Below are 25,718 nucleotides of genomic sequence, written 5' to 3' on the forward strand. Positions count from 1 at the left end.
GTAGGGTTCTGTATAGTAAAGTGAGTTTGTGGCTATTCATACCCTCTTCTCTAGATCTTCTCACCGTGGAAACTGCCAGAGTTTATCTCTTGTGAAGGTCAGGGTTAAATGATTATTCAGGGTATGAAGGAGAAATGAACACCCTGAAACTTTCCCTTTGGATGGGGTGTGGTGGAAAAAAAAAATCGAAGCCAAAAAAATGCGTTCTATTTTTCCAAATGCGGAATTGTTCTATGCATACAATTCCACATTGGGGAAATGGCAATAGAAAAAAATGGGTTCATGTATTACCAAACGATTATTCTGGAAAGGAGAGATGGTATAATGTGAAACGATTTGTGACTCCTAGAAATATGGTAAACTATGCCCATATAAGATAGAAAATCTCTAGATGTAGTTTAATACATGTCTCTGTCAAACTGACCCTCTGTCTTTAAGCTTCAGTCCTGGATTATCAACTTGCTTCCTTATGTTGGTGGCAGGAGGGCTCAGAGAACTGGCTTAAAATGAATGCTGAGAAGACAGAATGGGGTCTTTGGTGCAGGATAGTTGGTTTGGATAAACCTGTGGTGGCCTGAGACATGCTGTCAGTTAGCCCTACTGGTGGCCTCCGCTATAAATCTGGATGTGATATTCGATAATACTCTGACATTCTACTCACAGGTCAATAAAACGGCGAGCTTCTGTTTTTGGAACATCAAGAGTTTGAAGAAGGTCTTTCCCTTTCTACCCAGGCAATTAAAAGCTTCGGTGGTCATTGTGCTTATTTTCCTGCACTGATATGTCTCATTGTGTAATGCCCTCTATTTAAATACCAACCAGCACTCGATCAATAAGCAGCAGGTCATCCAAAATGCAGCTGCTTGGTTGATTCTTGGCGTTCGAAAACATCTCTTTGTGAGGGAGGGATTGTGTTCACTCCATTGGCTACCAGTGAGGAAGCAGGTCATTTTCAAGGCTCTCTCGTTTCCAAGGCTCTTCATGAGCCGGGCTCTAGCGTTCTGGGAAATGCCTTAAATTGGTACTTTCCTAATAGGCAGCTAAGGTCGACAGGAAGGAGGAAAGTGACTGTCCTTACAGCTCCGGAAGGCCAGACGGGTTGAACGAGCATTTCCGGTGGCAGCGGGCAGGTTATGGAACACTCTCCCTGAACATATTGCGAGTATTAAGTCTTATTCCGTGTTTCGCTGGCATGTGCAAACCTGGTTATTTTCGCAACAGCTAATGCTTCTGCTTGCTTCCCTCGTTTGCTCTCGTCAGTGATAGCGCTTTGATGCCTTTTTTGGTGTAATGCACTTTATACATTTAAAATTCTATTCAATTCAACTGAACATGCTTCGAGGTGAAGTGAAGGCCACGAGTTAGAGGCCAAGAAAGACTGACTCATTCTTCCATGTGTGCATAGGGCATTACATTGCCATATATATAGACTAATAGTATTCTGTTTACATCACTTAGAAATGACAAAGTGTCTGTCTGACTTTTTCAGCTCTGTGAGGGTGAAGCTGATGAAGTTTACAAACAAAAAAAGGGTAGGCAGGAAAAAAGGTCGCTTTTAGGATCCAAGCCATTCCCTTCTGACTACTGGACACTGGGACAGCTGCTGAGCTTGGCTATTGGGTTTTCCCAATGTAGCCCCAGGTTAAGGTAGACCTGAGTGACACTGTGTACAAATATTGCATGAAGTTCTTGTAATGCTGAGCAGAGCTTCTACAAAGACGAAGTTTCCTGACTTTGCTATACTACAAATACGATTTATTGGACTTCACACACTCCTAGCCATCACTTTTCTTTTTACAATTATAAACTTTGTTGAACAGAATGCAGAAAAAAAACAACCTGGACCTCTCATTTAGAGAGCTTCAATAAGGCCGTAGTAATGGTACACATGTGCAGTAATTGGGCTACCACTCATATTTACTTTCGCCATTGGTTTAAAACATTTTCTCTAGCAGATTACAGAAATCTGCCACTGATTACCGTCAGCAAAAGGCTGAAAACAAGAGGAAAACGTGGAATAAATCGGCACTAACTTTCTTGCCACTAATTTTTTCCAATCTCTTCCTGCTACATTTAGTGGTAACAATATATTGTAACGTAATTACCGCTGGTGGTACTACCAAGGAACTTATGCAAAATACAAAAAAAGGGTTTTAAAGTCAGATTATGCATCACAGAAGGATTTTGCTTTAATTAATGTCTGATAAACCCCAGCACTCCAGAGGGCTCCCCTTTATTATTTTCTTGCACTGATATGTCTCATTGTGAACAGATTTTCACATGGACACCCTTTACATGCTTGTAAATTGACAGTTGATGTCATCAGCTTGCTTTCATTTCAAAGGTATGATGTGGGAGGGGCAAGTGAGTAGGCACCGTTCAACAGAAAAGGTCAAAGTGTTCATTTTGCTCTAATTTGGAAGGAAATGACATGACAGAATATCTTCTTGCCAGCAGAAAGATTAACTTTTTTTTTTTTGTTAACTTGGTAGTAAGTATAATTGAGGTTGTGTTCACATTCAGTAAAAAGGGTGGCGGGCAGGGGGGGGGAGCATGGTTTGTGCCCTAGAGCCATGGGTACCTGAACTGAAGGCTCCGTGCTCCATCCACCCGCTTCATTTGTACATGGGGAATGAACTGTGTAGGCAACCGCTCCCACCTTATCTTACTCTCCCCATGACCAACTGGGAAAGATCACTGTTATTCTGCCTAAGGGCAGGCTCTGTGAAATTCTTATTGGGCTTTCCTTTGGGTTATCACCACACAGCACATTATACCCCATGCCCGTGTGATGGGATAAGCACACAGAATGATTTGCACTTCCTATTTTTCTATAAATTTTATTTAAAGTATATTAACTGTTTTTTAACTCCATATTTTAGAAAACGTAGACCCCTTTCTTTAGGGGAGTCTTATTTAATGTTGCTTTCTTTGGATACCGATGAATTCACTTTTCGAACTAGCACTTTCTTGAGACTGATAATTTGTGTACGCAAAATGATGGAAAACCCCTGAAAAACTAGATTCATGAGAGCTGTAATAAATGTTAAGGATTATGATTACTGTAAATAGATCTGCATAGAGAATGGGACTGTTTTTATTGTATGTACTTTTATGAATTTTATGAAATTCGAATAAAGGTCTTTTGAATTTAATTGAATTGATAAAAAATATGTTATATACAGAATAATAAAATGCAAAGGTTTTTGATATATATATGAGTGCATAGTCATTGTTCTATCTTAATATGGTGGGTTGCCTGTTTTAAACCTTTTTTCACTTCAGAGATATATATTGTTTAATGTTTTGTTGAATTTATGTCTAGCTAAGACTCTTTCCTTATCAGTCATCAAAGGAATACCAACCCAAGCAAATCAAATATGCATATCAAACAAAAGGTTACGAACAAAAGGGACAACAAAGGGAAATATAATAATTGAACCATAGATAACTAGTAGGGGAGCAAGTGACTAGAAAAGCAGAATAATACCATAAGCAGGATTTAGGGTGTAAGTCCAGAGCATTAGAGCAGAAGATCCGAGACCCTTTTAAGGTACCTGTGATGGTCATATTATACCAAGCCAAGAAATATTCTAGAGATGGACACCATAGCTCCAGAAATGGCCATATCGTGCCAGGTATGCCCCAAAAAATGTGAGTGACATTCTTGTATGCCAGGAAGAGCATGTGTATGCTGTACCCATCTTTAGCTGGTCCGATCACCTCAGATGTGTAAATAATCCAGGCGTGGCCCCATCTTGCGACGGAGGCCTCCAGGATGCTGGGACAGGCCAAAAGATCACATAGGTTGGCTACAACCAAACACAACATAATCACACAGGTCACGGAAAAAAGAGAGAACTTTAAATTACACCCTGGAAAGGAAACTGCAATGCATAGTGTCCATACATGAAGTAGGGCTAAACCTGATAGGCCTTTATTTATTTTTTCTTTACATTTATAGCTGGGTCAAAGAGAGTCAGCCAAACAAGTCTGCATTCCACTCAGTGCATTGCCAATAAACTCCTTGGGTAATAACCCCATCCGTGTTTTCTCTCCTTTGGAGGGCACAGGATGCAGAAAGATGCGTCAGTACTCTATTCAACAAAACCAATAACCGAGGTTGTGCTCCAGTTTAGTGGAGACGTGGTCCTGCAGTTTGGTTTGGACTTCTTCTATGACCAATGTGTCTGACCAAAAGGCACAATAGTCTGCGATCTAAATGTGTCCGTAGTGGCGCACTGAGCAAAAGCAAAATAGTCTGGTCCCAAAGTGTGTCCCCAGTGGTGGACTGAACAAAAGGCACAATATTCTGGGCCAGAAATGTGTTGCAGTGGCGCATTGAGCAAGAGGCACAATAGTGTGGGCTCCTCCAATGGGAAGAATAATGCAAGCCTTTTATCAATCACTTCTTTTGTTTCTAAGTGAGGCACCTGCAATGCTACGGATATAACCCAGATATGGGGCATGTACCTGATGGCTCATGCGTCGGTGCCACTGCTTCCGGGGCATGGCATAAACTGCACTTACAAGAGAAAACCTGTTTAGATTTGTTTGCGTTCCCTGCAGACGGGGTGAGGTCTACGTTTGGGCTGAATTGTCCCTTGGTTGGGGCCATGGTTCATTTGCACCTGTTTGGGTCAGTGGGCACAAAGCAACAAAAAGATGGACTGGAATGTGAGGCAGATCGAATCCCTCTCCCTCACCTTCCCTCCCTCTCCCTCTGTCACCCTCCCTTTCCCTCCCTCCCTCTCTCTCTGTCTCCCTCCCTCTACCTTCCTCTGTCACCCTCTGTCATCTCACCCTGCCTGTATATCAGCCCCTGAGACAGCTTCCGGGCACACACACACACACACACACACACACACACAGCCGCACCCGAGCACTTCACAGGTCTTTAAACTACCATTCGCATATTAATGAGGCAGTGTTGTATTTCACCTCTTAGCGCCCCTGCGGCTCCACTCTGACTGTGGCTGGAATCGCCCGGCCCCCACAGAGCAGCAGAGTCTCTGAGTCGTGCTGCTGCAACTGGCAGTGTTTGCAGACAGTCTTTAAAAAAAAAGAAATTAAACACGGGTACGATGTCTGCAAGGTCCGTGGGCCGCCAAGTAAGGCTTGCCGGGCCGCTTACTTTGAGTACCCGTGCTCTAGGGTGACCAACTGGCATGGACGCACATTCAGGACAGTGAGGGTAAAAATTCAGGACAGTGAGTGTAAAATTCAGGACAAAGTGTCAAAATTCAGGACAAAAACACGGGACAAAAGGTACATTTTACAGACACATCAAAGGAGGTCAGCAATATATTTATAAGTAAATAGACAACCAATACAAGCACAAGTCAAAATAAATGTATATTAGATTGAGAGAAACTTGCACTGCATCTGTTGTATGCCTGAGTGAAACTTAAATACCTGCGTTTGCATATTGGATGTACCTGGGTAACATGCGCCAGTTTGAAACCTCCTCACACCCCAGAGCTTGGCCCCTGGTGAGGTGACAGGAACTCATAAACAAAAGCACTTTACTCTGCCCTGGGCTCTGGCAGGAGGAGGCGCAGCAAATGCGCAGTAAATGCTGTCACTGGCCCATTATCATTCTGTGTGTCATAATTAGGCCGACACACCTAATGATAATGGGCCGATAGCAGCCTGTGCAAGGTCGGGGAAGGGCTGTTGCAGGCCACTGATCACAGCAGGAGCGCAAGCTGGCCACTGCAGTGAGAGTTAAAAGACTCTCAGGCTGTTTGCAGGGGGCATCTCGCTCTAAAGTCCCAAACTACAGACAAAAGGATCCGTGAAAGATTTGTTCATGGACAATTGACGAGGCCCAAATTACAGGCAGTCCGTGACATTTACGGACAGATTGGTCACTCTTCTACTCTCCCAATTCCTGCGAACAAGGGGCTGCTGCATCGGCCACGTTGGGCCTGCTTAATCCACAATGTCCATGGTGCCCGATTGTGGGGCCTGCTGTGTGGCCCTCAAACTCTGAAGCCTGTCACACAAGTGCTGAGCGCACAGCACCTGCCTCCCTGCCCACAGCGGAGATCGTGCTGCCACATCGGCCACATGGGGGATCATTAGAGGCCTACACAACAGCTGCTACCATGATGCCCTGCTCGCTGGACCTACTATGCGGCCCGTGAATCCTCTCATGTGACCTTTAATCTCCTGACATCTGCCAGATTGTCAAAAAGGGCCATGCACTATGCCTCCAAATTCCAACTGAGTTTGTGCTGCAACATTGGCAAAGTGGAACATTATGGGCCTGCTCAAATGCTGATCACTGGGCCTTCATTGCTGCCCATGAACCCCCTGAAGCCCGCTAATCGCTAACAGCTATAGTAGCAGCGTTCCTGTCCCTTTCAGACCTTTTGTTCAGGCTCTTGTAGCACATCACCCGATGCCTGACCTCAAAACAGCGGCCACACAGTGATGCTCCATAGCTCGGCATGTGCCCAGGCTGCAATCTCAGGTTATCCTGGTCATCTCTGCCTCTAGGCCAGTAGATCTGTTTCAGATTTAACCAACTGCAAGATCTCTCCAGCCCCCATACTCGATCTCAACCTCACCTGTGCATGGATTTCTGTCAAGAGGCTGGAACTGTATTCTCTCCAACAGACATAGAGACATTGGGTAATCAAATATTTTGTCAAGTGCCTGGTAACAATTCTACACCAACAGACACAGAGTCATTGACATTTCTTCCAAGTGGCTGTTTGGTACCTGTGAGGTAGCGGTCACGGGACTGTTGGGTGGCTGCAAACTGTGCCCACACCATTAAACATAGAGACTTTTTGTCAGGAAATCAGCACTAATTGACAGGAGTCCAGCGCAATTAACGAAAGTCCGGTTGGTGCAGCTTCCCATGCACTGAACAAACGTGCCTCAGACAAAACCAGCAAATAATAAGAAAAACAAGAATTGACAACAAGCAGTGTTTAACGGGGGACTACTCCAGCTATTGTGTGCTTACCCAAAGGCTTTTAATTGTCTCGTAGCCCTCTGCAGTCCTCCCACTGAGACAGTTGTCTCATCTACCTGCCAGCTGCCTCATACCTCAACCCACAGTCTGCTTCCTTTCCATGGTGGCTGACCACAAAAGGAAAGAATATAAAGAGTTCAAAGAGCATAGGGAGAACTTTGCACCTCACCTGATTCCTCAATCCCGGACTCTCCAATTTAATCAAAAGGAGATATTTCTACCAACACTGAAGTCATTCAGCGCATGCATGTTCTCTATGTCTTAGCCCATGATATTAAATCCAGTACCGACCCCATGCGACAGGATATCCAGGCTCTTCGAGATGACATGAGGAGTCTTTCCAGCAGACTCACCGAGGCTGAGTCTAGAATTTGCTCCATGGAAGATTCCAACACCTCAACTGTAACTGTTTGGATCACTCATACAGCTCAATGAAACATTGGCAGGAGGATTTGAAGACCACAACAGGAGAGGAAATGTAGGTATCTTTGGTCTACCTGAGAATGCTGAAAAGGTGAAGGTTAATGGCATCCTGCTGTCAGTATTCCCGATTGAGAGGGGGATCCGACAGGGATGGCCACTGTCCCCTCTCTTATTTGTTTTCACAAAAGAGCCAGTTGCCTGCTATGTCCCTGCACACCATACCATACGAGTATTCAAGGTAGTTGACCCTAGCACAGATGTGGAAAGGGTCTCACTGTATGTGGACAAAGGCCTTCTTTATATTACCGCGCCCACAACAACAATCCCAGTCACCTAGCAGACCTTTGAGGCATATGGCAGTTACTCAGGGTATAACATAAACTTTTCGAGTCAGTGTTATTCCAGCCATATGGCTCTTTTGACCTGACTGCCCTCCTTCGGAGACTACAGGTTGAGACAGAGGGTTTTAAATATCTTGGAACCAATGTGACTCCGATTAGCAATAGTGTCTGTCTAGGAACCTGAGGCAGGTAATTCAGAATTTTCAGCGAGACGTGAAGCGCTGGCATTGGCTACACTGAACGATTGTGGAGAGGGTGGCCATCTGCAAAAGGATCACACTTCCCAAATTACTCTACGCCCTTTAGAACATGTATCATAAAATCTCAGAGGAGATGTTTACCAAGAAAGATGGGGAGTTGAGACCTCTTTCATGGAATTATGGACTAGCCAGAGTAGCACTGAAGACACTGCAGTGTACCCCTTATAATGGGGGGATTGTCCTCCCGGAAGTGAGGACCTACTATTGGACCATGCATCTGATAGCAATAAACAACTGGATATTCGCAGCCGAGGATCACTCGACATACAAGTTAGAAAGAGCTCAGTTCCTGCCGTGACTGCATTTGCACTGTATGTATCAGAGGAAGGGTATCCGACTACGGCTGCCGGCGACACAGGTGGCGCTGGAGGCTTGGACTAATGCCACCAAATATATAGGATGGGTGAACAAAGTGACCAAAGAAACATGTTTTTCGGAAAGGGCGGGGAATAATGTGGGAACTAGGGAAGCTGAGATGTTTTGAGGCCTGTGACACAATAGGAATTTCCAAGGTCAGTGGCCTCTTGGAAGACAGATACCTTATGCCCCTCCCCTCCCTTCAGAGGGGTTACAATCTCCTTCTGAATAAATACCAAAACTATGCGCAGCTACGCCACATGTGGCAGATTAAGAGGCTGGAAGAAATAGACATACAAGAATATGCTATGCTAGAGGGGAGGTTACTTATGGGAGAGCTTGAGAAAGGGTCAGTTTCCTCGAATATAAAACTCTCAACAATAACATGCCCAACACATTAAGTAGGCTGCGAGAGAGGTGGGCGGGAGATGTGGGACAGATGGATGCCTTGGATTGGGAACTGGCCCTGATGCCTCCAATGGTGGTAGCTATAAAGTCCAGATTACGACTGATACAGTTTAAGATACTGAACTGGGTCTAATATGACAGCAATTGACGACATAAGATGGGAAGAGCGGTGTCCCATATTGCGTGAGATGTAATGGGGCATGGGGAACTTTTATGAACACACTCTTGGGTTGCCCTATCATTCAAGTCTGCTAGACCAAAGTAATACGGGAACTCTGTACCATCCTGGGAGTTGACGTACCGATTGAGCCAAAGTACATTCTCCTTGGTATTCAAAATAATGTGGATGACCCATGGTCAAACTCCTCTTTAGTAATCTGGGTCTGTTGGTGGCAAAGAGCGATGTAGCCAAATTCCAGGGGTTGCCGGGGGTCCCGACACAACAAGAGTGAAGGACTGGGATGGACATGTATATAGCGGAGGAGAAGGTGACCTATAAAAGTAGGGGGGGTCTCCACAACATTTGTAAAGTCTGGGGGTACTGGATAACAATTTGGACTCCACTGATGGTGAGGTCAGGCCCCCAGAAGGACCAGCTCAACGTTCTGAACCTATGTCAGCTGTAAGTCTGCTTTTGTACTTAATGTGTTGCAGAAAACCCTGCAATGTATGTGCCTATGGTAATAATGAATTATCTCACCATCCCCTGATGTTTACTGCTATTATGGGTAACGGCGCATGCTCAACTTTGTGGTTCATACTTATAAACCAAATAAACATCTTTAAAAAAAAAAAAAATAGAATGTCAAGAGATTTCGAACAGATTTCCAACAGGAAAAGGTTTATAATTCATTCAGGTTCTTGAAACATGGGTAAAGACTTCCAGTGAATGTCTTTCATATGCAAAACTTCCAATGCAATGAGCGGAATGAATGAACAAGGCGGTGCAGTTCTAGACATTTCAAAACCATCCACACTGTTAAAGTTTTAAAATACAACACTAACCACTGGAAACACCAATTGGGAAGATGTCCAGTCCTTCATATGTACACAACTGGAGCCATTAAAACATTTTCACTTGTGCTTAATTAAAAGCTCTCATGGCATATTCCTAGCTTGTATTTCACACAAGGAGATAAACTGTAATATAATTTACATTTTTCATAATTACATTAGATGTTGCCTGAGTTTGCGCCTTGATAGAAAATAATACACAAGTTTACTAACCAGCCAAACTTTACTCTAAAGGGTGCATATGTCTCTACCACCTTCCCCTACACCCATCACCTCCTTGGAGCATTTGGAAATAATACTGGTACTCTGGTTTCTTGGTGGACACATTTTGTAGCTGGATAACAAAATGCTGAATCAATCTCAAATGATCAACGAGTATAGGACTTGTTTTAGTATAAACCTGTACGTTCTGTACAAGTAAATGAATTTGTGATGACAACGTTATTACTGGTGTTTTTGTGGATTATGTTAGTCATATCCATAGGAAGTATAAAAATGCAATAAACTAAGCCACCCAGATTACCTGATCCTCATTCAGCTTGAGTGCTGGACGTATTTACCAAGTTGGCTAGATCTAGGACAGCATTAGAGGCATTTGTGATGTCATCTGAGATTGCTCTCTTAAAACGCATTAGGGTAATACCTTCATAGCCACTTTGATGATTATGGACCAAGAGCCAGGGGAGGTGGCAAGAAACATGGAAGTGATTTTCAACAACGGTGCCATTCATTCATCAAACTAAACACTTTGGTGAAAGCACTGGACACCATCTCCGACTGATGAAACACTTACTATATTTATTTATCCTACCAAAAATCTTGCTTGTTCTAGGTTCATACTTAGATCAATGCAAGTTGTGTTCACTTGAACTTCTGATGAAGATTGAACACCCAACAAAAGGTGAGGAATCATTTTGCCAAAGTGGTAATGGTGATGAAATATGTGGAAACTATCTTGCCAGTTCTAACCGCATTAAAAATACAGTTTAAGGTTCTCTTCAATTTCTTGGAAACTGAGGGCAGTCTCTAAAAAAGTCATCCAACAGCTCAAACATTAACAGCCTACAGGAACCATGCTATCCCAAATTCAAAGAAAATGGTTTAAGAGGGGGCTTAGCTTATTTGAATACGCACAAGGATAGGATGCAGTCACTCTTTCATTTCCACCAGCTCATCCCAATCGAAAAATCTGTGATAAACTCACAACCAACACTCTTTCAGGAAAGGGTGGAAAACTGCTGTATTCTGACAAGCACGCCAATAAGGCACTAATGCCCTTGGTTTGAGCTCCAATGATCTTTGAATCATAAAGCATCGTAACGCTCACATCTAGTAGCGAAGAGAGACATGATTCAAGCATCAGTATTGTTTAAATTGCAGTTATTATACTAAATAACCACAGAAAGATTTTTTATAGAACTGACAGAACAATGAAATTAAACATACCTCTCCTTAATGCTGTCAGCAATGGCATTCACATATTGAGGGTCAATCTGAAAAAAAACAAGCATTTGTAAATGCATTAGGTTTCGCATATGTGATTAATAATAAGCTGTACATTGTTGTAAGTTGTAGCTTGGTTAATAGTTGTGCAATATAACTTACTGAACGTCTGTTCAAGTGTTTGTGTTGACGTCAAGGCTATGTATATTTGATCGTGCAAAATTCATATCACAGGAAACTGACCTAATTTCCATTCACTAACTTTGAGCCATGTGTGGTTTTTGTATTTCTGTAGAGTTTTTTTTGCAGAAATACTGTGAGCAAATTACATCATCTTTGCAAAAGAATGAGGGATGTGCTTGAAAAAGTAGCATTGTTGAAGATGAATACTAGATGCTCTGGTCAATGTGGTGGGTGAAGTAGATATGGGCGGGATGTAAATGAGGATCGATCTGCAAATGCGGTCATCCTTTCTGAGAGAAAGTAGGTGCTGATGCGATCTTTTAGTGTAGTTGAAGAATAACACAAGTTTTGACAGTATTTGTTAGTTAAAATGAATGGAGGAAAAGCTAAAATGTTCCACCAAATGGAATATTGATGTGCCGATTAACTAAACACCTGAAATGTTGCAAAAATAATCTGTACACGCGAACATTTAGTGATTATGTAATACCCATGAGAATTTTTTTGGGGGGACAAATTGAAGTTATATATTTGGGAAGTAAAATGTGTTATAAGCCAAGAGTCCTGTTTTTTTCTGTTAAATATTTTGTATGCAGTGCTGGAAGTATGTTCATGTGGGAAGTGTACCAGTTCATGCGCTTAAAAAGAAGCTATTGATATAAGGAAAAGATTATTTACAAGGCGTTAGATAATGTCCAAAAAGTAGTTTTAGATGAATATAGTGTGCCTCCAATTTGTGTTAGTTGACCATATAGAGTACACAAGTATGCAATACTATGCATCCATATAGAGAAATGCCTGACTTGTGGGAGTCCAAGGGCAAGATTGAGTGTATCCGTGCAGCGATGGTGATATAATGTAAAGAGCGAACAACATAAATAAATAGAATAGTATGTAGCTGTAAAGAATCTTGTGCAACATCTGTGAGTTTGAGGCGTACCCTACAGTAAAAGCGGGTTGTCATTATTGTAAGCAACTTGAAATTAAGAAGTTGTTTGCAAACATAAACCATACCGTTAAAACATAAATGTAGTAAGGCACACCTTGCGAGATAATGTAAAGAGCCTACTATTTTTAAGAATGAAATAAAGGTGAGAACGTTTATGCAACCATATTATAACCCTTTAATCCATGTTAGCATAGTGTACGCAAACATATCGAAACATGTGATGCGTCCAAGAGTTAAGCCTGCAAAATATTGTAAATGTATGTTGGCCCGATATTCTGCATCTATAAAATATGTGTTGCACTGATGTTATACAGTCCTCAAATTAAACAATACTATCTGTCGTCCATAAGAATGTTTTTAATAATAAAGTAAATGTGTGCAGATAGTAGAAAGATAGAGAAAAGGGAGAGTATAAAGCAAAATAAATTCACCCAGCAAACAAGCTGTAAATGAGAGGCAATACGAGAAAATAATTTTGAAGTTGTGGGAGATGAAATAAGAAAATCTTTTTAAATGCGTCAGAGGATCTCTAAAAATAATTTAGTTGGTAACAACGCTTGGAATGTGTGGTGACAGAAGGGGACAAAGAAAGAACATGCAGCTAACAAACGTGTAAAATGCATGCTAGCAAAAGAAGAGTTTGCAAACTGTGTCTGAAAAATACAATGTGGCGGGTTAAAGTGAATATTTGTAAGGTGAAAATAGTAATAGGAGCGTCCTGGGTTCAAGTCCCTATTCGGGCATCCAAACTTTTTTCTACATATTTTATAACTATTGTTATCATTTAGCCAATATAAAAAGGTTTTTGTCAATTTGCACCTACCTAAAAAATAAATTTAAAAAAACACGCCTCTCCAAAGCTATAACCCCCGCACTCTGCCCCACTCCCACATACATGTTATTTACCCCCATACTGTATTCTTTAGCATAGCAAGAAAAGCCAACGTACACGTTTATCTTGTGCGCTCTGATCCTGGTGCTGCTCCCCCGCCCCGTGAAGATAGGAGCTTGCCTGGCGAAGCAGCGCTTATATTTCCCCCCACTCGCCTTCTACCTCAGGTAGGCCCCCTTTCCATTGGGGGGTTCATATCCCGCCCTGGCCCCCATTGGCCGGGTGTGTCGGTGCCACTTCGGCCGCCGCCGCAGGGAGGCGGGGGGGGGGGGGGGCGGGGGCTATTTTGGCTTGGCTATTTGTCCTTCTGCGTGCCAAAACCGGCCCCCATTTGTTTGTCTGGGGGGGCACAGCACTGGTTATGGCACCGGCTCTCGAGCCCCCTTCGGGAGCAGCCTCTGCGATTATGTACTTTTTATGCACATACACGTGTTTAATTGTTTCTTCGGTTCAGACACAAACACAGTGCAGCCTCACATCACAAGGTAGTGCTGCAGTTCAAACAAGTAAATCACTGAGCTACACTGAGTGGTGTGTTACTTAAGCTGCCAAGAATTTATGTAGTCAAATAAAAGTGCGAAACATGTAACAAATAAGAAAAATATGAGTGATACATCTGCAAAAGCATGGTTTCAATGTGTGCAGCCAGGGAAAGTCAACAAACAAGCGCAGTGCAAGCGCTGTGCAGGCAAAACCTAAAAAATGTGATAGTATCACAGTTTAGGCATGTGCAGTAGAATTTAATTCACACTGTCTACCAGAGACAGCTTGGTCTATCTCAGAGTGCATACAATCTTATCAGAGAAGAGCGCTGAACACAGCCACCCCATGCCTTTTGGTTATTTATTGTATGCTTCATGCATCACTTTCATCTGTCGTTGGTTAATAATTCATGATGCATGGAGCTTTGTCACAAAACTAAGTCATATGGGTATTGCATTGGTGCAGTACTGGGTTGAGTAGTTTGTTTTCTTTGTTTTGTTTAGCTTTCTTGAGGAAAGAGTAGCATTATCAGCATATGACACGGCAACTTAATAGAACAGCGCAGGTTTATTATGATTGCTCTTGATTTGGTTGCCACCCAAAGCACACTCATCATTTCACCTGCTTACTCAGTGATTAGTTGCTTTGTGTAAAGTTCAATAGTGACCCAGTCAATATTTGAAATGCACATTCACTAAGGGCTAGATGTATCAACATACCCTTTTGCGATTTCCAAATAGCGATTTTTAAGGAATCGCTATTTGGGAATTGCAAAATGGTATGTATGTAGAAATTCGCGATTTCTTAAAATTCCTTATTTGCGATTAGCAAATTGCTAATCGCAAATAAGGAATAATTTCCCATTCATTTCTATGGGCCAGGAGGCCCATAGGAATGAATGTGAAATTATTCTCAATTTGCGATTCGCAATTTGCTAATCGCAAATTGAGAATAATTTCAAGGGTGCAGGGGTGCCTCAAGGACACCCTGCTGCACCCCTGCAAATGACATGTGTGTTCATATGGCGCACATACATGCCCTAAGGGCATGTATGAGCGTCACATGGCACCTTTACAAATTGCATAAAGTGCATTTGTAAAAGAATTCACAAATTACCACCAACTACAAGTTGGTGGTAATTTGCGCTTTGTTAGCCAAAATTAGTTAAAATGGAATGTTTCATACATAGCATTTAAGAAATCGCAATTTGCGATTTCTTAAATGCATGCGCAATGTTAAGGAATCACAAAATTTGCGATTCCTTAATATTGCAAACTTTTTGCATGATACAGCTCATTTCCTGTTTTTCTTGTCGCAAACACTGCTATTTTGCGAATCGCAGCGTTTGCGACAAGAAAAAAGCTTGATACATCTACCCCTAAGAGTTTTGCAATGGTATTTAGCTAAGCATTTTATGCATCAGTCTAATGAGATGTGAATCAATAAACATGCATTTTTATGGCATTTTATTTTTTTCATAATCTGTAGTAGTAAACAATGCCACACTTTTCTTTCGAGGCTAGACTACTCACTGTCAGTTGAAGGATGTAATTTACTCTAACACAGGAGGTTCAACCAGCGCGAATTAACAGGACCTGCAGACTCGAGTTACTTCAAAAAATATTTTTTTTTTCATATCACCTGCATTATAACAACTCAAAAGTGCTCTTAGAATTGTATTGCTACCTCAACTGTTTTGTAATAAGAAAGTATTCTATTTGCAAAGCTTAGGGTTGCATAATTGTGCTTATAATAATCTTCTTAACAGAGATGTTATTGTAGCATATTGTAAAGCGTAGTATAATCTGACAAATATTGTGTCCTAAATAACATCCCCAAAACATATTGTTGCGTTGGGTGTCAATAAGTGATAAAAGCATTGGGAGTCGCGTTTGTAGATACACAGACCTGCATTCACAAATCTGAGGTTCCCTTTGGCGTGTGCATGGTTCATTTACGATACAGGTGCTTTCATCAGTCCTCAGAATAAATACTGCATAAAATGGATAACCTTATTTTAATATGCATAGTTTATCAGGAGAGGAAAACAGCAACATTATGCAATATTTTCACAGGCCTTTACCATGTTTCTCATGTCTATATTGCTTTAATTTATGTATAGTGTGGTTGCACACTTCAGTGGTGGAGCTAATGGGGAGCGAATGTGACCATGCCACTTCTGGTGTGCTCTTCTGTTTCCGAGGTGCACCAGCTTGGCGCCAGATAAATTCAAGAAAACTACTTACATTTTACAACTAATTTGCAAGCATTTTATTTGCTTAATCAGCACACCGTGAAATGTCCCATCGGCACACACCCCACAGACGCTTTCTCTGGCCCTTCTGGGGTAGAAATTGAGCTGGGGGCCATGTAGTGTGGGGACTACTTTAGAGGGAAGTACTCTCCTTTGCATAGACGTGTGGCCCAATGCAAAACAAAACAAAAAAGTGTGGCCCAATGCAAATAAGGGAAACACATCCTCTCCACTCATGCCTTATTATAGGTGAAGAGTCAAAGAGGCTGCCAGGAAGCGCACTGATTGTGCACCACAAACGGTGGCACACAATCAGTGGTAGAAGTGGGCGGGATCGGAAGGGCACGGCGTGCCCCTACTTTTTTAATTTAACCAAGTCCGTTCCCCTACTTCTTTATTTTAAAAATGCGTCGCAGGACGGCAGGAATTGTCCGAATTTTAAAAATATTAGAGCCCTGCTTGGTGCACATTGAGGACGGCCTCTTCAGCTGCGGGACCTCCTCCCCCTTCCTCTCTGTTTCGCGGGAAGGGGCCTGCCCAGGAACACTGCAGGAGCCGTTTTGCACTGTAGCAGCATGCAAAAGTGGCTTCCAATGATGCCCCTGCTGCTGCAATGATTTACATCTAATTTAGATTATGTTACCTGGCTGCACCCCACTGTGAGTAATACAATTTGCCACCTCAGGATGCATTGGCGGCCCCGCCCTCACCAAGACTGACGACGCCACAAGAAAAGGAAGAGGACTCCAGTGTGGAATTTGTTACAGACGGTTCCCTAACCTGGGTGCTTAAAAAACAAGTACTGAGCGCTTGCACCACATGAAACCCCCTGGTTCGACCATGCCCATGGTCACCCAAAGGGGTGCGCCCAAGCTTTCTGGACTATGGGTGTGAGTGGCGTTTAGATTGTGAAAGGCAACAATGATCGAAATATGTCCCCCTTCAGCTTGTTCATTAGCCATGTAAGCGTCATGGTGTCCAGAAAAGGAGCATAGACAAACCTTAAAATGTGTCCTCTCCATGATGGTGGCTTGCCCAGTGGACATTGTAGTGTCCTAGCATGGACACGTTCTAGTGTTCAAGTGTCTGTATTACACTTTGCACCCACCCACCACAGACGTCATGGTGTCACATGACGCTGGCAATAAAAGGGGCCGAGCGCACGTGCTCGTGGCCATTCCCACTACCCTCATCTGGTGTCTGCGTCCGTCATTGCTGCGCCTAACATGCGGGCCTAGGGCCCTCCACTGCAAACCCTACAATGGCGACGAGGCCGGTAGTGCAGCCCATGCGTGCCACTACCCACTGCTAAATCTACAAGAAATAGGGGAAGAGAGCTGCCCGCCTAGAGGGCATCCCCGGTGGCGAGGCGCAGCGCGCCGAGAAGCCGGTGGGCACGTCGGCGCCCCACAGCAAGCCGACCGGAGCCCACCCGCGTCGACCGCCACCACCGAGTGCCACCAAGCAACAGCGGACCGCCCAGTGCCCACCTGCGACGGCCGCGTGGCTGAAAAACCCCACCGGAGAGGTACACGGGCCGGGCGGAGCCCACCCGCCGCGACCGCGACGGAGCATCTGGCCCGCCGGCCGAAGGTGAGCCCCACGGGCGAAGTGCCCGCCATGAACTGTGCCCAGCAATAAGCAGCGCCAGCGGAGCCCACCCGCGGCCTGCCCGAGTCATCCCCTGCCCCCGCCGCGTGTGTGCATCGAAGCGGTGGGGCCCAGTGACTGGAGACAGCGCGAAAGAAAGTGCGGCCGGACCCGCAACTAACTGAATCAACGAGGGGGAGGGAGCGGAGTAGCTAACCGCCTCCCGACCCCCCTCGCAATGTGATCCGGGCCAGCGGAGCCCACCCGTGGCCCGCCGGTAGCGACACCCCAAAGGAGGACTCTGCAGCGCCAGCGGAGCCCACCCGCGGCCTGCCGGCGGCACCCCCAGTGACGAAGAACACTGCAGAGCCAGCGGAGCCCACCCGCGGCCTGCGAGAAGCAAGGTAGGTCTCCGCCGCGCAGCGTGTGCGTGTAGAAGCTGCTGCGGCGGGAGACCGGCGAAAGTGAAGCCAGCGGACCTTGAACATCCCAAAAGACAGAGCCGGCGGAGCCCACCCGCGGCCTGCCTCGAGCGCCCCCGCCGAGGGAGGAGTGACGGGAGCGACGCGCTTCCCCGCCGTAGCACAACACCTTCACCCCCGCCCGCGTGAGTACTGCCGAGGCGGCTGCGGACGGGGAGAGGACGCAAGGGAGAAGCAAGCGTCTGCAGGCGGCCAGCGCCGCCAAGATCAGAAGGTGCCCCCCCCCCCCCTCCTCGTGTGCTCCGTGTGAGGAGCAGAGTGCAGGGGAGCAGGGGTGAAGAGAGCGTCTGCACGCGGCCAGCGCCGCCGTCATCAAAGAGCCCCCCTCCTTGTGTGCTCCGTGAGGGGCAGAGTGCTAGCAAGGCGGTCAACACCGCCCAAAAGCTTACAGAAGCCCCACAGGGACACGGAAATAATGGAAGTGCCGGTGCACCCGGCAAGAACAGAGCATTAACCCCATGTGCACAGGAATGTAAGAATGCTCACCCACACGGAAAGGCTATCCGGAATGTAAGAATGCTCACCCACACGGAAAGGCTATCCTGCCTCCCAGGAACAAGGACAATCAACTCACACTAGAGCCTGTGCCTTTCCGCCCACAAAAGTAGACAAAAGCAAAGAAAAGCGACTCACCAGCTCCCAGCAGCAGCAGCTCCAGCCCCCTGTGCACTGTGACAATAGAGTGCACATCAGGGGAAGACAAGACAGGCTGCTAACAAATCCAGCAACACTGCCACCCAGTGGCCAAATGCAAAAGTGCACCTACCTCCACAAGAACCAAAAACAAGCATTGCACAACGCAAGAAAACTCACGCAGCAAGCAAGTTCTCCACAGCGCGAGAGACAGCGAAAGCGTCTAAACTCCCGCAGCAAGGAAGCATCCAACCTCACGCAGCAAGTAACTGCGCAACAGCGCCAGTGACACCCACACACACCAGCAAGGAGTCGGCGGCTGCCACTTCCAACGCGACGTGGGAAAAGGCACCAATGCCTCTCAAAGCATCCAAGCACTGACGTCTGGAGGAAACGACTGCCAACCACTAAAAGAACGTCCAGGGAAACTACTGCCGCGATCAAAAGACGGAGAGAGCAGCGACGCCTTGTGGCCACAGGCGCTCACCGCAGCATCACCTACTCCCGCCAACGGTCCACAGCATCAAGTACCTGACGACAGCCAAGGCAGCAAGTACCCAACGTCACGCAACAGGCGCCCCAGAACCCTGAACAGTAAGTGCGCAAACAACGCGCCACGTGGCGACGCACAGCCACCGCAAGCAGAAAGAAGAATGCATGCAACGCCATCGTGCAGAACAATCTTCGCGAGCGATCGCCCATCAAGTGCCGACCCGCGACAGATCCATGGCGCCTCCCAGGAGCCGATCCCCAGAATGATCGCCCATCAAGTGCTGACCCACAACGGGTCCCCCAGGAACTGTTGTAGCGCAAAGTCCGACAGGACGACCGAAAGCAACCTGCCAGGCATCGGCAGAAGTGGACCACCAACCGGTCCAGGACGTTCAACCATGAACAGGTCTACCAACATGGACCCCCGAACGTCACCAACAACCATCAAGAAAAGAAAGCATCAAGAAAAGAAGGTTCGCGACACCAACTCTGGCTGCTGAGGAAGAAGGAGAAAGTGTCCCCGACGAGGACAAGACCAGGGGTACACATGCAGGGTGCGCGCACTGCATGGAGGACCCAGGTCAGAAGAGAAGACACAAGATCGGTCCAAGTGATGTCGCGATGCAGAAGAAAGGAGAGATCTGAGTGGCACGTTTGCCACCGTGAAAAGGAAGGAAGAAAAGGAGAGATCTGAGTGGCACGTTTGCCACCGTGAAAAGGAAGGAAGAAAAGGAAAGATCTGAGTGGCACGTTTGCCACCGTGAAAAGGAAGGAAGCATATCCATGTGGCCTGTTGCCACAATTAAGAGTAGAAGGAGAAGTCAGTGCGAAGCAACGTCCTCACAGGGAAACAACTAAGGAAAGACAGAGAGGAGTGCAGGAAGACGAAGACCGCTCACTCCCGAAGAGAAGTAAGGTGACAAGTGCCAGGACAACGGTGAGAGGAACACGAGGCCGGAAGAACACCAGTGGCAAAGAAGACCAGCTGACAGATGATGTTTCCGCACACCCAGGATCTGCGGAGAGGAGCAAGCGAGACCGTTAGTGACATCCACCTTTGGGGTCACACGGACACTGGACACATGCCAGCCGTGGTGACCCAGGGGCAGAGGCCTCCGGGACGCAGTCCCCGCGACGAGAGACGGTTCTCCGACGCCCATCCGAAAGGTCCGGGGAGGGCGAAGACATCGCAAGCAAAGACAGAAACCAACAGCTACCTTGGGACGAGGCTGCGGAATCTGAGGTGAGACACATCGTCTCTTCCATACCCCTACTGACGGCGGCGCAGGAACAACTGATGTGGACACATCCAGCCCAGCGCGAATCCGAGAAGAGGACCTCAAGGATATCCCGTGGCAGGGGAACACCGACGAGAGGGGTCATCCTAGTGAGAGGGATGCCTTGCAATGGATCTGCCTTTTGCCAAGTAGGACACAGACTACAAATAAAGCTAAGGCCAAGGCCGGAAATTGTGCATCATTCCCCGGCGAACCACAAGAACTCTAACTGCACCCATCGCCGTGGAAGTGAGCAAAAGAAGGACTGTGAGGACAATTTGGTCGCAGAGTCATCAACAGACTGTTTCCATCGAGCACCACAAACCGGTGCCACTGTGAACTGATGTTACCCGCAACAGGTTGAACACCATCGGTGATTCCAAGCAGCGGCGGATTGAAAGACACTGCGGAAGCTGAACACTTTACTGCATCCTGATACATGTTATTTTTCCCACAGGGTGATTTCTGAATGTGGGTCTTTGCAATTAAAAAATGGGAGGGATGTAGTGTCCTAGCATGGACACGTTCTAGTGTTCAAGTGTCTGTATTACACTTTGCACCCACCCACCACAGACGTCATGGTGTCACATGACGCTGGCAATAAAAGGGGCCGAGCGCACGTGCTCGTGGCCATTCCCACTACCCTCATCTGGTGTCTGCGTCCGTCATTGCTGCGCCTAACATGCGGGCCTAGGGCCCTCCACTGCAAACCCTACAGACATTAGCCGAGGGTACCAATTCAAGAAAAGGCAGAATATATATTCCAACCATGTCCGTTTCCATTAGTACCACATGGAATGAGGCACTTTAGAAATCAAGGGTAGATCACAACACATTTGTTGGAGTGTTTTTTTTTGTGTCACGAGCATCACCCCTTCAATACCTTTTTCGTCCCTGAATTTTTCTCCTTGAATTTAGAACTCTCTACAAAATGCCTCTTCTCAATGCCAGAAAAGTAACAGGGGAGCCCAAGGGGGGGGGGGCTGACCGGAACGCGACTGCAAGTCCAGAAAGTGCGCTGGTTAAAGTGCTGGAATTCAATCGAAATTAGGCTCGGTTGGCAGAAAGCCATTTAGTTAATTGTTACTTGTTGATTCTGTGAACAGTTTTTGTTGCCACCTGGAGTTTTTTTTTTTTTTATATATATTTTTATTGATTCACGACAAAAAAGAACAGAAAAAACAATGATAAAATAGTTCATATTGACATATATAAGGGCATTTAACAGAAACAGGAAAATTAAATAATATATCATTAAACGAAACCACCTGGAGTTTTTAATGTAATGAATACAACAGGCCCGAAATGCATAATTGGAAGAACAGCCTATAACTGAGAGAATTACCAAAGGACATTAACAGCCTCGTGGCTGAACCCCGAGCTGACCTCATCCTGCTGGGAGGGGGCTGTGCGAGGAGCTGTGAGAGGGGCTCTGTGAGGGGCTGTGTGAGGTGCTGTCCGAGGAGCTGTCTGAGGGGCTGTGTGAGGAGGTGTGTGAGGGGCTGTGTGAGGAGCTGTGAGAGGGGCTCAGTGAGGGGCTGTGTGAGGGACTGTGTGAGGAGCTGTGAGAGGCTCTGTGAGGGGCTCTGTGAGGGTCTGTGTGAGGAGCTGTCTGAGGAGCTGTCTGAGGAGCTGTCTGAGGGGCTGTGTGAGGAGGTGTGTGAGGGGCTGTATGAGGAGCTGTCTGAGGAGCTGTCTGAGGGGCTGTGTGAGGAGGTGTGTGAGGGGCTGTATGAGGAGCTGTGAGAGGGGCTCTGTGAGGGGCTGTGTGAGGAGCTGTGAGAGGGACTCTGTGAGGGGCTGTGTTAGGAGCTGTCTGAGGAGCTGTCTGAGGGGCTGTGTGAGGAGGTGTGTGAGGAGCTGTGTGAGGAGCTGTGTGAGGAAGTGTGTGAGGGGCTGTGTGAGGGGCTGTGTGAGGAGCTGTGAGAGGGTCTCTGTGAGGGGCTGTGTGAGGAGCTGTGTGAGGAGCTGTGTGAGGGGCTGTGTGAGGAGCTGTGAGAGGGGCTGTGTGAGGGGCTCTGTGTGAGGGGCTGTGTGAGGAGCTGTGTGAGGGGCTGTGTGAGGGGCTGTGTGAGGAGCTGTGTGAGGAGCTGTGTGAGGGGCTGTGTGAGGAGCTGTGTGAGGAGTTGTGTGAGGAGCTGTGTGAGGGGCTGTGTGAGGAGTTGTGTGAGGAGCTGTGTGAGGAGCTGTGTGAGGGGCTGTGTGAGGGGCTGTGTGAGGGGCTGTGTGAGGAGCTGTGTGAGGGTCTGTGTGAGGGGCTGTGTGATGGAGCTGTGTGATGGAGCTGTGTGAGGGGCCAACCCCACCCCTCAGGTGGGGGAGGCAAGGTGAAGCCCACTCTTCAGTGTGTGAGGGGCTGTGTGAGGAGCTGTGTGAGGAGCTGTGTGAGGGGCTCTGTGTGAGGGGCTCTGTGTGAGGGGCTGTGTGAGGGGCTGTGTGAGGGGCTGTGTGAGGGGTTGTTAGAGGGGCTGTGTGAGGGGCTGTGTGAGGGGTTGTTAGAGGGGCTGTGTGAGGGGCTGTGTGAGGAGCTGTGTGAGGAGCTGTGTGAGGAGCTGTGTGAGGAGCTGTGAGAGTGGCTGTGTGGGGAGCTGTGTGAGGGGCTGTGTGAGGGGCTGTGTGAGGGGCTGTGTGAGGAGCTGTGTGAGGAGCTGTGTGAGGGGCTGTGTGAGGGGCTTTGTGAGGGTCTGTGTGAGGAGCTGTGTGAGGAGCTGTGTGAGGGTCTGTGTGAGCGGCTGTGTGAGAAGCTGTGTGAAGGGGCTGTGTGAGAGGCTGTGTGAGGGGCTGTGTGAGGGGCTGTGTGAGGAGCTGTGTGAGGGTCTGTGTGAGGGGCTTTGTGATAGAGCTGTGTGATGGAGCTGTGTGAGGGGCCAACCCCACCCCTCAGGTGGGGGAGGCAAGGCGAAGCCCTCTCTTCAGTGCTTGCCTTCTTGCAGATGATAGGCCCTCTCCAATCAGGGTTAGGGATTGTGCCCACTCCCCCACGTGGGATAAGCACACCAAGGGTGCAGTCACCCTAAGGTCAGTAGCCTATTGGTTACTAGTCTGAGGCCCCTAAAACGCCCCCTGAATACTGTGATTTGGAGGCTGCCCGGGACCCAGAAGGAAGATTCCCACAACCTACGAAGAAGGACGGAAGAAGATGCACAACAGAGGAGAACTGACTTGGCCCCAGCCCTACCAGCCCATCTGCAGTTTCCAGAGGTCCTGCGCCAGAAGTCATCTTGTCCTGCAGCCAGAGACTATCAGAACCCCTGAGAGGACTGACTGCCTTCAACAAAGGATAATCTGTGAACAGCAACTCTGTTAAAAAGAATTCCTAAAGAAAGAATCTGAGCCTGCTGAAGACAAAGAAACCCGATGACTGGAACCACCACTCCACCCGTCGCCTATGGCCCAAGTCCAAGTGGCCCACCAGTCCCAGCGAGGTCCCCCAGCACTCCATAGTCTAAATCCTCCATGGGTTGACCCCCCCAGGACTCCCTGACATTGCCTGAAGCCTCTGTATGAAGAACTCCCCAACCTTGAGTGGACTGGTAAGGTGAAATCCAACCTCAAAAGGTACCCCTGCATCCGGCCGCCCTGCACCCTGGAGAAGAGGACCTGAGGCGGACCTATGTCTCTGAGCCCTCAAACTTACCTTCCCAATTGTTGGTTCCTCCTGGAAGACTTCTTGGACCGAGCCTGCAACTAAAAAACAAAACAGGCAATCTCCATAGGATTGCATTGGGCTCCCGACCCCTCCTAAGCACTCTATACTCGGCCGCCCCGGCACCACTCGTGTTGTGGACTTGGGACCCCCTTAGCCCTGACCTTAACACCAGGAGCTTGGCTCCCAAGACCGAGTAGCCTGCCCGTGAGCAGCCACCAACCAAAGGCCCCCCCCATCCCAATAGGCTAACATTGGGCATCAGCACTCTGCATCCAGCTGCCCTCGTGCAGTTGAGGGTGCTTTTTGAGTTCATTCTTGACCCTGGGGGATTCCTTCTTCTAGCCTCTGAAACTCAACCCTTAAGACCGATTACTTACCTGCCAACCGATAACCACATTTTACTCCATAGAATTGCATAGACTGTTTTTCTCTGAAAAACTGTGTTCAGTTGTGTTTGTATGGAAACCTAAGTAACTGTGTTTTTAATGTAAAAGCACTTTACTTACCTTTGTCTAGGAAAGGTCCTAGTGTGATATCTACGCATATCACACTAGGTAGAAAAAGTAACCTCAAAAGTAATCACAAAGTAATCCAAAAGTAAGTACAACTGTTTTTAAGCATTGTACCAACCTGTAACAAAGTCAAATTCATTCAGCTTGCATTTTCTTACCAACCTGTCTGTGAAATTACAATTTAACTTCCATTACCAAGTCCTGCTTGGTTCTAAAAATAAAATACAATAAAAGAAGTGTTTTTATGCAAACAATTGGTCTGAGTTCCTTCTTTGAGTGTGTGCTATCATTTCTTGCCTGAGTGTGCACAATAAATGCTCACCACTACCCTCCAATAAAGCATTACTGCTCACCTACACTACCAAAAATAGAGTGTAAGGTAGTATCTACTTTGACCTTTTTAAGCCTTTAGGGATCCACTGGACTCTGCATATACTATACCAAATTAAGGTATAGTGTACACAGAGCCAGCTTCCTACACTGATAATTCTAGAGTTGATACATTTGCAATTCTCAATGCTAACTACCATGAGTAGTAATTACACAAACTACTAATATAATAGTTGTATCTCATTCATCTAATACTGCTTAAAGCATCTGCAAAACCAAGATGTCTGGGTTGTGTTAGGTGTATATATTCACTTTTGTGTGCTATGTCTAGATACAATAACAGGAAATAAGAGGTATCTAATGCTGGCTTCATGACATGTTGCGTGAAGCACATAAAAACTGTAGGACTAAAATTTTGCATTGACCGTGAGGCACGGAATCATATAATCAATAGTGCTCCCCAAAACGTGGGGTCTTCTGTCATAGAATTTAAACCCAAGTCTTATGCTAAGAAATGGTTTGCAAAAGGGAGAAGTGCTGATGAAAGAAACTGCATGGCTCGGAGACAAATGGCTTATGTTTTCACTTGAAAGCGTATTTGGGACATTCTGTGATTGAAAAAATATGCCACATTGTAAATGTATTTTAATGGCAATAACTCATATATCAAACCTCAAATAAAGGTGTATCTATTGGATGCATTAAATAACGTTCTAAGCTGTAACTGCTCAGTGAAATACCAAACATACTAAAAATTG

The 25,718-nt window shown here is 46.4% G+C and overlaps 1 protein-coding gene across 1 annotated transcript in view; it reads right to left on the minus strand.

Moving 5' to 3' along the window:
- MGAT4D (MGAT4 family member D) overlaps nt 1-25,718 on the minus strand; it is a 707,335-nt gene that overhangs the window by 291,138 nt on the left and 390,479 nt on the right. The window contains exon 5 of the mRNA XM_078676855.1: nt 11,238-11,284. Within this exon, the coding sequence (XP_078532981.1) occupies nt 11,238-11,284 (47 nt within the window). The remainder of the gene's footprint in view (nt 1-11,237; nt 11,285-25,718) is intronic.

Source organism: Lissotriton helveticus, chromosome 2_1, assembly GCF_964261635.1.
Source record: "Lissotriton helveticus chromosome 2_1, aLisHel1.1, whole genome shotgun sequence".
Classification (NCBI taxonomy): domain Eukaryota; kingdom Metazoa; phylum Chordata; class Amphibia; order Caudata; family Salamandridae; genus Lissotriton; species Lissotriton helveticus.